The 17,760-nt window shown below is 35.5% G+C and overlaps 2 protein-coding genes across 2 annotated transcripts; both read left to right on the plus strand.

Moving 5' to 3' along the window:
* The first annotated feature begins 1,675 nt into the window (after positions 1 to 1,675).
* On the plus strand, positions 1,676 to 4,104 carry LOC135847770 (uncharacterized). The gene is made up of 3 exons (XM_065367470.1): positions 1,676 to 1,827; positions 1,941 to 2,693; positions 2,959 to 4,104. Exons 1-3 carry the CDS (start codon positions 1,819 to 1,821, stop codon positions 3,784 to 3,786), a joined length of 1,590 nt encoding a protein of 529 aa, XP_065223542.1. The 5' UTR covers positions 1,676 to 1,818; the 3' UTR covers positions 3,787 to 4,104.
* A 4,080-nt stretch (positions 4,105 to 8,184) lies between these two features.
* On the plus strand, positions 8,185 to 10,405 carry LOC135847889 (uncharacterized). The gene is made up of 3 exons (XM_065367618.1): positions 8,185 to 8,399; positions 8,511 to 9,263; positions 9,477 to 10,405. The coding sequence occupies exons 1-3, from the start codon at positions 8,283 to 8,285 to the stop codon at positions 10,269 to 10,271; spliced, it is 1,665 nt and encodes a 554-aa protein (XP_065223690.1). The 5' UTR covers positions 8,185 to 8,282; the 3' UTR covers positions 10,272 to 10,405.
* Positions 10,406 to 17,760: the final 7,355 nt, after the last annotated feature.

The raw sequence follows: 17,760 nt of genomic DNA on the forward strand, positions 1-17,760 counted from the left end.
AAATTGAACTTTTTCCAATAGTTAGAGGGTTTGAAAGACTTTTTGGTGATATCATAGGTATAAATCAGCGTTGTCTCTTTTTTTCATACGAAAAATTAGCTCGAAATGTTTCAAAACGTATAGTTCTCATATTGTTCCGACTCACTTGACCCATGTAATCCCTCTTTTTACGTAGCCGTTGAAAAAGTTGGAAAAAATCCTTTCACTCGATGAAATGAACTCATCACAAAAAAATCCAAAAACTGAGTGAATTGAAAAAATAAACGAATTTTAATTTTTTTGCTATATGAGTGTAATTTATATCAACTTTTTCATGAAATACCTACGTCAGAAAGAGGTCAAAATGAGACAACTGAATAAATTTGTAAGGAGGAGTTATGCCTTGACTGCCTTGGGTGATGCAGGTAACCCTCTTCACCTGAGGTAGTCCCTACTGTACTCGTTCACCGGAGGGGAAGGAAAACTAGTTCCAAAAGAGGGGAAACGTGGTAACTTCTGATGATCGATAGTACGACCATGGATCGTCTTTGCTGTAAAATCACTTGGATGTAGTATCTCGAGCCAGCTACATCTCTGTCACTCGGTAAACATTGTACTTATGGCTGGCAAGCCACACTTCGGTTACTTAGTAGTACCCACTCAAAGATGGTTAAATTAATTGTATATTAACTCGTGATCCCGTTATGACGTTGCGTTCATGAGGTACCACAGGGCATTTATCCTGGATTCCGGACATGGGTAAGTGTCTCTAGTTGAATATGGAGCTTCTAACGTGTCCCCTAAATAGGCCTTAGTATTAGGAGAGCCTGCAGGAGTAGGGTGAAGTGTACAGTGTTTTGAGGTACTTGTGCCTCCTTTGCTCATCCTTTATGAGTACAACGTCGAGTATATCCTCAGATATATCGACTAATTCATAAGGGATGTTAAGTTTAATTACTTAGTGACAGTCAGGACTCGTCTTCGACTCATAATTCCCTCATCACCGTGTGATGTATGACTAGAACTAAGACCCCTAGTCTGCAAACCTTTCTAAGTACCCAGTCTTTATATATACTAAGTTTGGCTTACATTGCAGGGATATGTGTATAAATATATTATTTAAACAAATCGTCTCATATCTGTCTTTATTCACGTAAAGGTGGACATCTTATTATGTGATAATGTCATAAGTTGATTCGTGTTACTAAGTGTACTCTGAGCTAGCTGATTAAAGAGAAATGCTCACTCTCTAGGGAATATTTCTATCCTCCCCCCATAGGTATATATTTCGATAATTACCACCACACTTAATAATTACATATTACCTTTTAACAAATTATAATTTTTTTTGATGTTTGAAATTGAAAATTGAATTTTTTCGAATTTTCATTTTTTTGCAATGAGTTTATTTCATCGAGTGAAAGTGGATTTTTTCTACTTTTTCAACGACGTGTTCAAATTCAAAGTGAACTTTTTCTTCTACAACAAAGCTCTAAAGCTCATTTTAATACTTACATGACTGCTCAATTGCAAAACAACACACTCATAAATTTCGGCACGCGCTTTCAATATCAACCAATCATCAAATTCATAAAAAAAGTATGCATACAGGCAGAACAATAAATATGAAACAAAACATAATTTGCACACGTCAATTATGTACATATTTAACATCTGTCAAAGTGTGTCACTATGAACGATAAAAAAAAGGAAAATACCCAGTCATCGCCGATAAATTCCTTATTGAAAAGTCGGTGTCGTCGAGTGAAAAAGGGAAAAGCCACAAACATTGTGTTTGACGCAGCATGTACAACATTTAAATTTTTCACCAGAATCAGGATGACAAACGTAAGCGTATAAAAATATGTCTTTCTTAACCTAGAAATACCATCACAAAAACATCCAATTGTGGGCAAATTAGTGCTAAAAATGTATACTAACCTCATCCGTAATCATTTCAGTTCACTGTGATTCTCATTATAACAGTGCAATCACTATGCCTGGCGTTGGAGCCGACCACATCTCAAATTGAGAATGACGTTGAAAACAATACATCTTTAGACTGTCATGCCACAGCATCGTTAATGAAAGATAAAATAAAATCTCGTCTTTTGATATTACAGTCTAAAATTTCACCCATTTCATTGGACCTTTTATCGCCTGATGTGTTATCAGTTGAAGATCCCTTACAGTATTGGATTCGAAAAACAAATAACTTATCTCCTCGAGATATTACGAAGACAAAGACCGATGTGAAATTTGTTATGAATTCGAATACCTTTCCTGAGAGCTACGCCGCATACGTTGAAGTTCTGAAGTCGATTCTTAACTGTCAGATAGCGCTTACCAGTGTTAAAAATGATATCCGAAAAATTCAAGCTACACGTGCTTCAAAAACAGAGGAAAGCTTTTCTATACCATCTGATATATCATCGCCAGCCCAGCTGTCTGATACGGGATTATTTTCACCTGATATCTTCTCTGACCCCGACACACCTCTACACCTTGTCACTAAACTATTGCATATTCCAAAAAAAGAGATTTCAAACTTGGGGACGCGTTTGAAGAATTTTGCAATGAAGGTTACAGAATCAAGCAAGTATACTGGTCAAGTATGGTGGCCGTACATTTCGTACTGTTACGACTTGAAAATACTTTTTACATATGAATCCGCTCTCGATGGCTTGAAACACGATGTGGGCAAACTACAACAGGTTAGTACCATTCTTTAGTGTTTATGTTTATGAACTGCGAGGCGTATTCTTATGTCGTTTTTCCAAAACAAGGGTGCATGATGACTGGTCACATACCTAGAATGTTTTAGGTAAAATTATCAAGAAATAGGTAGGTACGCCTATCGTGTTTGAAAAGAATTTTGAAAAGGTGTTGAAAATGAGATGTGAAAGAAAAAAGCCAGCAGCAGAGAACAATGATTTTTTGTGATCAGAATTATTGATGAATTTCCTTAAACTATTTCAGATTATGAGATCACATTCCCCGAAGCAATGTCCCCAATTGTTTAATCAATCTTACAATGGAATTTACAAATCCCAAACTTCTGGTGAAACAGTACCTAGCAACTCGAATCTGGGTCTTGCAGTTGAAAATTCAACAAACTCTGTTTTCTCAAGTGGTGGTCCCAGTATTGAGGCTCCCTGTGATCCGTTGCAGCAAACAGCAACCATGATGACATTGCCGAGTGTTCTATCGTTCGATGCATTCTCTCAAGCTGATATTTTCCCTTATCTAGTCAATAAAATAATGAGAATAAGTCGGTGGAGAAAGGAAATTATACCCATCAAATATGAAGCGGAAAACGCTTTGAAAAGAAAACAACTTCCTGCGTGCTATATTCCATATGCTACCTTGCTTTCATCGATTCTGAAATGCTTGATACATCTTGTGAATTCGTCAGAGGTAGATTCATTCCTACGAGGAATCAAAATTCGTCGCGCTAGGAATATGGACGGTTTTAATTCTTTACCGATTGACATTTCTTCATCGTCCGAGTTATCAGAATTATTTTCTGCCGATATTTTCTCCGATCCCGAACCTACGGCGCTATTTCTTGACAAAATCTTGAAAATGCCGAGTGAAAAAATCGCAAATTTGAAGATCCAGTTACAAAATTTTCTACATAAATGGGATGGGATAGACGTGCACAAGATTCCGTTTCCATTCTGGTACAAATGGTATGCTAACTCTGTGTTTAAATTTTTACAAGATGAATCCATATTGAATGATTTGAAAAAAGATATAGCTGGAATTCCACGCAGATCGGTTTCTGGCGAAGGTACTGTCCTTTAAGAGGAGTTCAAGATTATTGTAACTAATGTATAAGTAGGTATAGATATTCTCATAAATTAGTAGAAAGTAATAGGGAGGTACGTACATAGTTACCGGAAGGGGGGAGAGATAAAGTCTAGTCAGATCAGGAGCTAATCTGATTATAGGTTGAACATATCCGCGCATTCCTGAATACATAAATTCATCTACCCAAAAGAATGTGCTCAGTTCTGATCATATGTTTTATGCAATCAGACGTGCACTTATCAGAATAGATAACTTGAATTTGCGCAATTTATATTATTAATTATTTAAAAATAAACACTGTAAGTATCACTACACTGTTGAAGTTTTTTTGAAAACTTGTCAGAAGAACTAACATCCTTCACACTGGCCTGCTCTATTTCATATGCCAAGAAATTCAATCGGAAAAACTGGAGATCCATCAATAAAATTTTCCTCGGATGCGGATGAAATTGAAAAAACATCCAGCATTCATGCACAATAGACCTGAGGGACCCTGTTTGCATATTCATAATTAAATAGTTTTACATCAAAATTGATTACATTTAGGTAGGTCCTTTTTCAACAACTGCAAAATATTACTCTTAACAAAGGAGAAATTTTTGAAATAGCACTCTCCAATTTAAATTGATAAGACAGAAGATATAAATGGAGAATACCATTTCTCTGAACAATACCCAGTGGAGCAAGGAGTTCCACAGAGGTCAATACATATTAGGACCTCTGATCTTTATTTATTATGTCAATGACCTTCCAAAAAAATGTAAGGAGTAACTTGATCCTATTTGCAGATGACACTACAGCATTGATCCCTATGAATATGGGTGTCTCAGTACAGTAGGTTGTGGATGATTTGGTAGCGCGGTTCAGAATAAATAAAATGAAATTAAATGTTGAGAAAACAAACCTAATACCTATATTTTGGTCACAGCACACAAAATTTAAATTTGGCACTGCCTATTATTAAAGTGGAATGTCTAAAATTTTTGGGAGTATACCCAATTGGCAAAGAAATCCGCTATCAGCCAGCGGATCCACTAGCGGATAGCGGAGTGTTCTCAACTTTCCACAGGCGGATTCGCTATCCGCTAGCGAATCCGCCAGCTGATTATTAAAAACGCTATCCGCAGTATGGCGTATAAGCTAAAGGAGTAGCGTATAAGCCACAGATTCAGGAAAACCACAGGGCGGATTTGTCAGCATATTCTAAAAACCGCGTACCCCTGTTCCCTGAACCAGTTTTGATCTATTGTTCACTTCAAGTATTATGATGAAGGGAAAAGAGAGAGACAATTTATTCACACAACAGTGCAAAGCAGGTAACACATCTTCTTATAGGCATTTAGTAGCCTATTAGTTATTTTAAAAAGACATGAGCATTGAGTTTTAATTTTTGTGATAGCCAATAGGTAGGTAATATCTACTAAAAATTTCGTGAATATAAATTTTCATATAACAAACTAAATTAATATGATGATTCATGATTTTTTTTACATTTTTTTTATACCTACTTAATGAGTTATGAGTGAACTATTTCATACAATCAAATAGCTACCTATTTTTTAATGAAAAAAAAATTAATAATCAAAAAAGAGCTCAATTTAGAGAAAATGAACAGAATTTGTATTTTTACTGAAAAATTGGTACCTAATCCATCTTAGTCAAAATATGTTTCCAAAAATATAAATTAATCATCACACCTGATGAGATTTTTATTTTGAAATAGTGCCTAAGTAGGGAAGTAGGCATACTCCTAGGTATGCAAATGCAAATGCCATAGAATATTATTCAAAATTATTTCCCAAGATTCATTGAAATTCTTATGCAAGTTATCAAATAATTATTCATTAATACCTACATTTATTAAAATTAAGGGCCACATTTTCAAGAGGAATGATTTTGAGTATTCCCTTCCACCCTGAACCAAGAGAAGTGAAGTTATTGCTTGTGAGGCATGGGTATTGAAGAATATGAAGAATATCAAAAAGTGTGAAAGGGTTAACCTATTCTGTTAATTGAATAAAAATCCTTTCCCTTTATCATTTAGCATATTTATTGAATATGAAACATACAAAATAGCTCACTGTAGCAATAAAATTTTCAAAGTTTAGAGTGATACAAGCTTGTATATCCTTCCTACAACTGATTTTTCAACATGACAAGTAGCTAAGTGGTCTAGGAGTTACGGATAAAGTCCTTGACTGCTGAAAGGTTGTGGGTTCGAATCCTTTTAAAGTCAAAAATTTTTTTCATACAAAAAATTTTTTATTTAAGGTTCTTGGGTTCCTTATTTAATTTTAACTTTAAAACATAGCTTCAGCCAGAAATTCATCGATTGGATATTGAATAAAATTCTAATAATTGGTCAATGAAATGTTGCTCCTGAATGCTCCCTAAAACTTAAATGTGAATGTCCCGCTGCGTTTTGCGGATAATGGATAGCGGAGTGTTCTCAAAAACCAGATAGCGGATCCGCGGTTCGATTTTTGCCAATAGGGTACATCAACTCCAGTCTAACTTGGACTGATTCATGGCTGCCAAAATTTATATATATCAATTTATGTATAAATTTGTGTCACGCTGAACTCAAAAGCTCTGAACTTTAAGTCAAAACTGATGATGGCAAAATATTGGTATGATACTGAACTAGAGAAATTTTTAATTTGGTCGAAATCGATTCAGGTGTTTACGAGATATGAACGTTAAGTGTGTTTCAACGTTATGGATAAGGTGAAATTTGTGTAAACCCTTATATCTCGCAAATGGCTCACCCCCAACAAACAGATGGGATGGTTAGTGTGTGTAGGTTGCAGATTGGTGCGACGGAGATCAGGTGATCAAATCCCGAGCGAGTCAAGAGACAAAAAATTTTTTGTCGACTTTTTTGATCGTTTTTTTGACAATTTCATCCTTCCAATTTTTTTTTAATATTACCTAAATCATTTTTTTGCAATCAAAAATCAAAATCGTTTCAAAATTTATATTTTTGGCAATCCTTTCCAATTTTTTAAAATAATACTTACCTAAATAATTTTTTTGCAATCAAAAATCAAAATGTTTTCAAAATTTCTAGTTGGAAACGCGTAGTTTTTTTTGGTAAAAAAAAAAGTACAAACATTAATGATAATTTGTTTTGGTAAATTAAAAGTAATCTTTAGTAAATAAAATTATTAGTCATTTTTGGTAAATAACTGGTAATTTTTGGTAAAATACATACAATTTTTGGTAAATTACTGGTAATTTTTTGTAATCTTTAGTAAATAAAATTATTAGTTATTTTCGGTAAATTACTGGTAATTTTTTGGTAAATTACTGGTAATTTTTTGGTAAATTACTGGTAATTTTTTTGGTAAATTATTGGTAATTTTTTTGGTAAATTACTGGTAATTTTTTTGGTAAATTACTGGTAATTTTTTTGGTAAATTACTGGTAATTTTTTTGGTAAATTACTGGTAATTTTTTGGTAAATTACTGGTAATTTTTTTGGTAAATTACTGGTAATTTTTTTTGGTAAATTACTGGTAATTTTTTTTGGTAAATTACTAGTAATTTTTTGGTAAATTACTGGTATTTTTTTGGTAAGTTACTGGTATTTTTTTGGTAAATTACTGGTATTTTTTTGGTAAATTACTGGTATTTTTTTTGGTAAATTACTGGTAATTTTTTGGTAAATTACTGGTTATTTTTTGGTAAATTACTGGTTAATTTTTTTGTAAATTACTGGTTAATTTTTTGGTAAATTACTGGGAATTTTTTGGTAAAATATCGGTAACATCAGGGAAAAGTCGGTTGATCTTACGCACTGTGTAACTCACACACTGCATAAGATTTTTTTTATTTTAAAATCATGCGTATGGCATGTAGATATTGTTATGCATCGTTTAGAATTCAAAATTGCCCCATCCAAAAATCATGGTTCTGTTTCAAATTGAAGCTGAACATCTCAAGATATTCTCAGTTTCCTTCCAATCAGATCTGATCACTTCCTATCAATTTCCACTCTCAGCAACCGATTCTAAGAAACATTCTCCTCCTTCTTCTTTAATCACTCATTTCCAGGCACCGCAAATCATTGCAATTTCCTGAAGCTGTGCCTACTTGGTGTGCGAACTTTTATATGTACATTTGCTAGCGTATATATAGTAACGATCATTCTCTCGAAATTGGCCAAGTACCTACATAATTTGCGCGGTCCGTTTCACAAGACCATTGCGTCCTCAGCCACGTTTTAAAAATTCAGAATTTTTTCATCAACAACGAAGCTTGTACAAACAGATGACTATATATCTGAAAAACAACCTGCTCATAAATTTCGGCACACGCTTTTGATTCAACCCATCTTTAAATTCTTTTTTAAAAATGTGCATGCAAACAGAACGAGACGGGTGAAAAAAAGGCCATAATTTGAACACGTCAATAAGCAGGTATTTCACATCTGTCAAAGTGTCACCGTGAACGATACGAAATAGGAAAATACGCAGCAGGAATCATCGATGAAATTGTTATTGAAAAGTCACTATCGTTTAGTGAGAAAGGGAAAAGCCACAAGCATGGTGTTTGACGCAGCATATACAACATTTAAATGTTTCACCAGAATCAGGATGACAAACGTAAGCGTATAAATATGTCTTTCTTGACCTAGAAATACTATCACAAAAACATCCAATTGTGGGCAAATTAGTGCTAAAAATTTATACTAAACTCATCCGCAATCATTTCAGTTCACTGTGATTCTCATTATAACAGTGCAATCACTATGCCTGGCGTTGGAGCCGACCACATCCCAAATTGAGAATGACGTTGAAAACAATACATCTTTCGACTGTCGTGCCACAACTTCGTTAATGAAAGATGAAATAAAATCTCATCTCTTGAAATTACAGTCTCAAATTGCACCCATTTCATTGGACCTTTTATCGCCTGATGTGTTATCAGTCGAAGATCCCTTGGAGTATTGGATTCGTAAAACAAACAACCTATCTCCTCGAGATATTGCGCAGACAAACACAGATGTGAACTTTGTTATGAATTCGAATACATTTCCTGAGAGTTACATCGCATACGTTGTAGTTCTGAAGTCGATTCTTAACTGTCAGAGTATGCTTATCAGTGCTAAAGATGGTATCCGAAAAATTCAAGCTATACGTGGTTCAAAAACAGAGGAAAGCTTTTCTATGCCATCTGATATATCATTGCCACCTGAGCTGTCTGACACGGGATTATTTTCACCTGATATCTTCTCTGACCCTGATACACCTCTACGTCTTGTCAATAAACTATTGCATATTCCAAAAAAAGAGATTCCAAACTTAAAGATGCGTATAAAGAATTTTGCAAACATGGCGAAAGAATCAAATAAGTTTACTGGTCAACTATGGAGGTCGTACATATCGTATTGTTATGGCTTGAATATATTCTTCAGATACGACATTGCTCCCGTGGGTATGAAAACTGATCTGGATAAACTAAAGCAGGTTAGTAGGCAATTCATTATAAATACGTAAGAATGAACTGCGAGGAATGATTTTTATGATGTTTTTCCTAACAAAAGATGTGTGATAACTTGTCAAGAATGTTATGCCTATCGTTTTTGAAAAGGATTTGTTAAGAGATGTGAACAGAAAAAGTCAGCAGAATTGGAAAATTGATAAAATTGACCAGAATTATTGATAAACTTCCTCAAACAGTTTCAGATTATGAGATCAAATTCGCCGAGGCGGTGTTTCCAATTGTTTGGCCAATCAAGCGATGAAATTTACAAATCTCAAGGTTCGCATAAAACAGAACCTAACAACTCAAATCTGGGCCCAGTAGTTGGAAATTCACCAAATGCTGTTCTCTCAAGTGGTAGTTCCAGTATTGAATCTCCATGTGAACCCTTGCCGCAAACAGCAGACTCGAGGACATTGCCGAATATTCTATCGTTTGAGATATTCTCTCAAGCTGATATTTTCCGTTATCTTGTCAATAAAATATTGGGAATAAGTTCATGGAAAGAGCAAATTCAATCCATCAAAGATGAAGCGGATAAAGCTTTGGAAGGAAAACCACTTCCTGCATGCTATTTCCCATATGCTACCTTACTCTCGTCGATTCTGAGGTGCTTGATACATCTTGTGAACTCGTCAGAGGTAGATACATACATACGAGGAATCAAAATGCGTCGCGCTAGGAATATCAATGGTTTTAATTTTTTACCGATTGACATTTCTTCATCGTCCGAGTTATCGGAAATATTTTCTTACGATATTTTCTCTGATCCCAAACCTCCGGCGATATTTCTTGACAAAATCTTGAAAATGCCGAGTGAAAAAATCACAAATTTGAAGATCCAGTTACAAAATTTTCTACAAAAGTGGAAACAGATAGATTTGCAGAAGACTCCGTTCCCATATTGGTACAACTGGTATGCTAAATCTGTGTTTACATTTTTACAAGATGAATCCGTATTGAATGATTTGAAAAAGAATATATTTAGTTGATGTTCAACGCAGAATGGTTTCTGGCGAAGACATTGTCATTTAAGAAATTGATTCGCCAATAGGAGTTTATAATTATTGCTATAAATTTGAGTAAATAAGTAGGTATTATTATAAAGTAAAAATTGAAAATCGAGGCGAGTTGGTTTCAGAATTACTATGAGTCATTTCCTGATTTTTTTTTGCATTTGTTTTAAGGGATGGCTGGGTGGGAGTCACCAGTGTACCGTTGGAAATCTGTTTTGAGGTGATTTTTATATCACTCTAGATAAGTCAGAAATAAAATTCAGCCTATGTAAATTTGGTTGTTGCTTATTGAACACCCTCTCGACTATTTGAGATGATTATAGCGAAACTTCAGGAGCATCAGTTCATAAATGAATTATTCAATTTCGATTTATGAATTTCAGAAAACGTGAAAAAAGTCAAATCTTCATGTAGGCTCTCCAAAGAAAGTAAAATTAAGATTGATAATGGACTCGGGCGATTGTGCAAGCACACTAGACGTTGATTGCTGCATCAGTTAAAACGATCGAGAGAGTGCGTAGCTAATATTATACGAGCTAAAGTTCATTTTTGGTCTTGCCGGAGTAATTTGAAATTTCTGAAGAAAATCAAAAAATCATCGGAGGCTCCAGAGTAGCTCAAAATCATGTAGTTGTTGATGCGTTATAGTTGAATTGAAAGAGTTATTCACATATGTAGGTTCATTCTGCTAAAAAACAATACATACTTAGATATGTAGATTTAAACTTACCTAGTCATTGTGGTGCCCGGTTTTGGGCTTGTGGTGCCCAAATCGGGCACCACAGGGCTTTTTATATAAAACGATGCAGAATAGAGTGCAATGCACTCTAATTCTGAAAAACTAAAATAATTTTTTTGGATTTATAAGAAAGAATGATTATTCACCTGAAAGAAATGCCAATGAACATCAATTAGGTATGTAATGCAAAATACTTAATAACACCAAAAAACATTTTTTCATCACTATTCACTGTAGTGTTCTCAAAGTTTCATGAAACATGTTATCAACTACAAGAACATTCTGCAAAATATGATTACCTATATCAAAACAAAATTCTTCCAAAAAATGTAAATTCACCCTTTTGATTTAAAATTCCATAACCAACGAAACAAAACCTTATGAAATTACATATTATTTCAGCTGAAATTCATTTGCAAACCTGAAGAAATTACTTTTGTACATGATGAATGAGTGTGGGAAATTGTTTAGACTTTGGAGTGATTATTTTAAATAGTATGAGTGGTAATTAATGAACACTTTCATGGATGTTATATTCCATTTGGTCGATGTTTTCATCATTCTCTGTAGTAAATTCAACCATTTGAATTTAGATAGATATTCAAAGCTCCGGAGCAGATCACTGGTATTTTCTAACTGTCAGCGTAATTATCTCGAAAAAGAACCCACAGCACTTGGGTTCACGAGTAAAATAACACAATGTAGTGTGAAATATGAAACCATTTTTTAAAAATTAAATCATAATTTGCAAAATTTTATTCAGTAATTTGAAACGTTTATCATCCAAAAATCAATCATTGGTTCTAAAGCTCTTTAATACAAGTAAGTATGGAAATAGATTATGCTCTTAAGAAAGTCTTAGGATTTTACGTAAGTTTTTGGTACTGCGCACGCATCAAATCTGTCACACTTTACAACGTTGCACCCCATTGGTTGCTCCACCGCGTGACGACAGCAACCTTGCCATGCGCAGTACATAACACATACGTAAAATTCTATGACTTTCTTAAGAGCATAATCTTTTTCCATACTTGTATTAAAGAGCTTTAATTGGTTCTTTCATATTTTCAGTGTAATTTACTTTCAAAACAGATGTACAGCACTCCACTGGTATACTTTACTAGTAAAATAGCACAATATTCAACAAAATTAATGAACAATTTTTTCTAAATTAACCCATAATTTGCTAAATTTTCATTAAAATTAACCAACTTTTATATGATAATCAATACATTTCAAATGAATTGAATGATAACGGTCGGCCTACGTTACAGTGTGACCACATTGTGTTTTCCAACAGCGCCCAAGCCTTTTATTATAGGAGGTGTTGACTCAAGGGAGCTCAAAAACATGCACAGTGTTACCACTAGTCAATAACCAAATGATAATGCATAAAAATGATAGGGTCAGTGTTGTATATCACAACTGCTATGCCCAAGCAAAGTGTGGGTGAAATTTTTTTTGAATTTTGGTGCTATGTAAACTAAATTTATGGTTTGTATTTTGTATTAACACTATTTATTCTTCATCACGAATCAGCATGGGGCATCGCCGTGGGACATTGGGCAGCATTTGCCCAGTTTACCATATGGTCCATCCACTTGTGGATCAGGTTTGAACAAATCAGATCCAATCAAAACTTTGATCTGACTAAACATGATTTCAGTCACACGCGTAATCAGGTCAACATGGGACTTTGAAATATCCGCATCCATTCAGATCTGATCAGATCCTATCATTTTCCACCCATCAACTGTTTTTAAAAAACAGTTTTCAATTTCCAGGCATTACAAATCATTGCAATTTCCTGAAACCATATTTGGTCGGCATACTTTCCCCTCAACAAAAGACAAAGTCCCCTTGGAAACAGAAGGAGTATACAAGATAACCTGTGGATGTGGAAAATACTATGTTGGGCAAACTGGAAGACAGATAAAAACAAGTATAAAGGAACATGAAAGTGACACAAGACATGCACGGGTGAAGAAGTCAGCTGTGGCTGAACATTCAGCAGAATGCCAGAAGACAGTAGACTTCACCAAAGCCAAAGTATTGTCAAGAGAAACAAGATGGACTGACCGAATGGTGAGAGAAAGCATTGAAATCTACAAGCATGGCAACAATTTCACCATAGAAGATGGGTTCACCCTACCAAGAGCATGGAAGCCTATACTCCAAAAAAGACAAATCTCAAAAAGCCACCAAACTGAAAATTGGGAAGAAAACCTCAATTAAGGACACGCCCAGGTAATGGGACAAAGACAGGACAACACCCCAGACTCTCACTCAGAGGACCACACCCAACACAATGAGGGAAGGAGCCACACCCATGTGACAGGCCACACCCTTGGTGCTGGGACCAATCAGCAGAGAGACCACACTCAACTTGGACCTATAACTAGATATAAATCAAGAAGGAACCCTCAGTGGTGAACACTGCTCTGAAGAAGCTAGATGTACCTAATTCTTGCGAAATATTAGCAAAATTTAATTTTGTATCCCGGCTCAATACCGGTTAATAAAGTTTTTAAACAAAAACAATGAGTGGCCATATTAGTTTTAAAACTCTTATACTTTAATATATTTCAGCTTTGTGGTTTGCTTGATGCTTGCATTGGCCAGCCAGAATTTGCGCTTTAGAGTCCACAAGACCATAACATCACCAGCACATGTTAAAATTCAAAGTAAACATTTTTTTAACAACAAAGCTCGTTTAAATAGATGACTACATAAATGAAAAACAACATGCTCATAAATTTCGGAAAGCGCTTTCAATTCAACCAATCTTCAAACTCATAAAAAAATGTGCATGCAGATAAAGCGATACGGATGAAAAAAAAATCCATAATTTGCACACATCAATAGGTATGTATTTCACATTTGTCAAAGTGTCACACTGAACGAAACGAAATAGGTACTACATAAGATACCCAGGCGTCATCGATGGATTTGTAATTGAAAAGTCGCTTTCAATTCGTGAAAAAGGGAAAAGGAAAAGGCACAAACAATGAGGTTGGACGCAGCATACACAACATTTGAATTTTTTACTAGAATCGCAAGGACAAAAGTAAGTACACCAGAATATATTTCTCTCTACCTGGGAACACTATCAGAAATCAGTACTTGCATGAGCAGATAATATGTGCCAAAAATTTACTATAACCTCATCTATGTGCAATCATTTCAGTTCACTGTGATTCTCATTATAACAGTGCAATCAATATGCCTGGCGCTGGAACCTGTCACATCTCAGATTGACCATGACATAGGCTACAATACACCTTTCAACAATCATGCCACGGCTTCGTTAATAAAAGATGAAATAAAATCTCATCTTTCGAAACTACAGTCTCAAATTGCACCCATTTCATTGGACTTATTATCGCCTGATGTGTTATCAGTTGAAGATCCCTTAGAGTATTTGATCCGTAAAACAAATAACCTATCTCCTGTAGATATTTCGAAGACAAACACAGATGTGAAGTTTGTTATGAATTCGAATACATTTCCTGAGAGCTACATCGCATGCGTTGAAGTTCTGAAGTCGATTCTTGACTGTCAGATAGCGCTTAACAATGTTAAACGTGATATTCGAGAAATTCAAGCTAAACGTGCTTCAAAAACGGAGGAAAACTTTTCAATACCATCTGATATATCGTCGCCACCTGAGCTGTCTGACACGGGATTATTTTCTACTGATATATTCTTTGACCCAGACGCACCTCTGAACCTTGTCAATAAACTATTGCATATACCAAAAAAAGAGATTTCAAACTTGAGTACGCGTTTAGTGAATTTTGCAAAGAAGGTGACAGAATCAAACAAGTTTACTGGTCAAGTATGGTGGCCGTACATTTCATACTGTTATAGTTTGAATTTATTTTTCATACTCGAATCGCCTCTCGATACCCTGAAACATGATGTGTGCAAGCTACAACAGGTTAGTAATTCATTATTATTTATGAACTGCGATGAGGCATGGTCGTTTTTGAAAAAGATTTGATAAGTGGTTGAAAATGGCATGTGGAAAAGAACCTAACAACTCAAATCTGGAACTCGCAGTTGAAAACTCACCACATTCTGTTCCCTCAAGTGGTGATTTCAGTATCGAATCTCTATGTGATCCCTTGCCGCGAACAGGAGACTTGAGGATATTACCAAGTATTCTATCGTTTGATGCATTCTCCCAAGCTGATATTGTCTCTTATTTTGTCCATAAAATTATGAGAATAAGTACATGGAGAAAGCAAATTCGTCCTATCAAAGATGAAGCGGACAACACTTTGAAAAGAAAACAACTTCCTGCCTGCTATGTCCCATATGCTACCTTACTATCATCGATTCTCAGATGCTTGATACATCTTTTGAACTCGTCTGAGGTAGATACATTCATACGAGGAATCAAAATTCGTCGCGCTGCGAATGTGGACGGTTTTAATTCTTTACCGATTGACATTTCTTCATCGTCCGAGTTATCCGAAATATTTTCTGCCGATATTTTCTCCGACTCCGAATCTCCGGCGCTATTTCTTGACAAAATATCGAAAATTCCGAGTGCAAAAATTGAAAATTTGAAGATCCAGTTACAAAATTTTACACGAAAGTGGAAAGATATAGATGTGCAGAAGACTCCGTTCCCATCCTGGTACATTTGGTATGCTAAATCTGTGTTTAAATTTTTAAACGATGAATCCGTATTGAATGATTTGAAAAAAAATGTAGCTGAAATTCAACGCAGAACGGTTTCTGTCGAAGGCAATATTATTTAACAAAATTTGAATTTGCGCAATTTGTTTTATCAATTGTTTTCAAATAAACACTGGATCACCTCACTGTTGGAGTTTTTATGAAAATGTAATAGATTATTTAAGAACTAGCAACATTTGCAAGCTGACCTGTTTGGTTTGATGATTTGATATGCCAAGAAAGGCATTAACAAAAGTGAAGATCCAACAATAAATTTTCCCCAGAAGTGGATGAAATTGAAAAATCATCCATAATTCATGCACAATAGGCCTTGGAGACCCTGTTTTTCAGATTATTAATAATCCCTCAATTTTCACATGTAGGTACATGTTTTGGATTATTCTGCAGCAACTGCAAAATATACCTACCTACTCTTAACAAAAGAAAATTTTTGCTGTAGCACTCTCCGATTTGAACAAAACTAATTTAGATCGAAAAAGCATTTTCGAAACCCTCCGTAACCATGATTTCAATTGCTCAAATTCAGTTTTGAATTTTTGAAAATTTTAAAAATTCAAAATGAAAGGTGAGTAGGTTTTAGAATAAATTATGTAGTGTCACTGCTCGTCGTTCGATTTCGTTTACATTCGTCATTTTTCTGTTTTTTTTGGGAGGGGGGGGGGAGAATTCGATTGATTTTTAGTCGAATGGGAGTTGATTAAAGTTGAGTTGGCAAAATTTTTCCCACCCTGTAGCTTCATGAAGCTTTCCTAATACTCACATTGAAAACAAAAAGAAGTGCGACATATAGCCCCCTTCATTACATAGGTACTTTGAAATTCACCGAACACATGAGACTAGTTGATTATAAAAATAAATTTAATGCCCATATCGACAATTTTTTCAACTGACAAATTGCGTCAATCCGCGAATTTTTCCTACGCCATGAATATTTTGTACCCATGTAGGCATTTTTTAACAACAGTTCTTGGGGTTAGAGAGAGAAAAACGAAAACGAAAAACGAAAAGCTACATAATTTCTACCATTTACTCGAAACTCAAAAATACACAAAATTACAGAAAACCAAAAATATCTGACTCCATAAGATATAAAAATGAACAGAAAATGAAATGCGTACGTACACTGCTAACTACTACATGATGAATCTAAGACAGTACATAAGAGACTAAATTAATACACATAAGAATATCTACACTAAATCTACATATACCTAAAATGCGTACGTGACTGTACAAATAAAAAAAGGGGGAAAAAATCAACGTCCCAACGTGGTAAAATATGTACATCTTACTCATCCGTCGGTTAAGGCAGCGAGAAACGGAAATACCAGCGGCTGCCTGTATCAGCGCACTGGCATACCGGAGCTAAAAATAGCACCGAGAAGATGAGATGGAAGGCGATCAAACGATGTATAAGATCGCATGCTCGCCTGTCGCATCTACACTTCTATCAACGAGTATATTACTGATGTAATCAGCCAGTAGATATACTCGCCGCGGTGCAAGGTATGGTGAGAACTCCGAGCCGAAAATCTCAAGTTCTGAGATCGTCACCTACCTACCTGCAAACTTACCTGTCTTAACATCCCGCCGCCGCCGACGGAGTCACTCATTAACCTCGTTAACGAGCGGGATTAACTTTGCTACAGGGTGCTGGAGACATGCGCCGTTACGAGTTCTTAGATCGACGACTCTAATTTGACCGTCCTTGCCCGGATATAGTTTGGTGATTCTACCGAGCGGCCAAACTAGAGGTGGAGACTGCTCGTCTGATATGAGTACAATGTCGTCGATCTGGATGGGTCTAGAAACTGGAGAGCGCCACTTGGTGCGCTTCTGAAGAGTGCGGAGATACTCCTGGGCCCACTGGCGCCAAAAGGAGTTGCGAAGTTGGTTGAGGAGATGCCACCTCTTCGAATATGACAAGCCGTTAATGTCGTTGTAATCGGATGGCACTGCGTTGATGGGGCGGCCGATTAAGAGGTGTGCTGGTGTTAAGACTTCAAAGTGCGTTTCATC

This window comes from Planococcus citri, chromosome 5 (assembly GCF_950023065.1).
Source record: "Planococcus citri chromosome 5, ihPlaCitr1.1, whole genome shotgun sequence".
Taxonomy (NCBI): domain Eukaryota; kingdom Metazoa; phylum Arthropoda; class Insecta; order Hemiptera; family Pseudococcidae; genus Planococcus; species Planococcus citri.

What these genes read in the sequence shown, in the direction of transcription:
- LOC135847770 (XM_065367470.1), top strand. An exon ending in ATGTGGGCAAACTACAACAG is followed by an intron (nt 2,694 to 2,958) that starts GTTAGTACCATT and finishes AAACTATTTCAG; the next exon opens with ATTATGAGATCACATTCCCC.
- LOC135847889 (XM_065367618.1), top strand. Translation starts at nt 8,283, where the DNA reads ATGAAATTGTTATTGAAAAGTCACTATCGTTTAGTGAGAAAGGGAAAA. An exon ending in CCAGAATCAGGATGACAAAC is followed by an intron (nt 8,400 to 8,510) that starts GTAAGCGTATAA and finishes CAATCATTTCAG; the next exon opens with TTCACTGTGATTCTCATTAT. An exon ending in ATCTGGATAAACTAAAGCAG is followed by an intron (nt 9,264 to 9,476) that starts GTTAGTAGGCAA and finishes TTCCTCAAACAG; the next exon opens with TTTCAGATTATGAGATCAAA.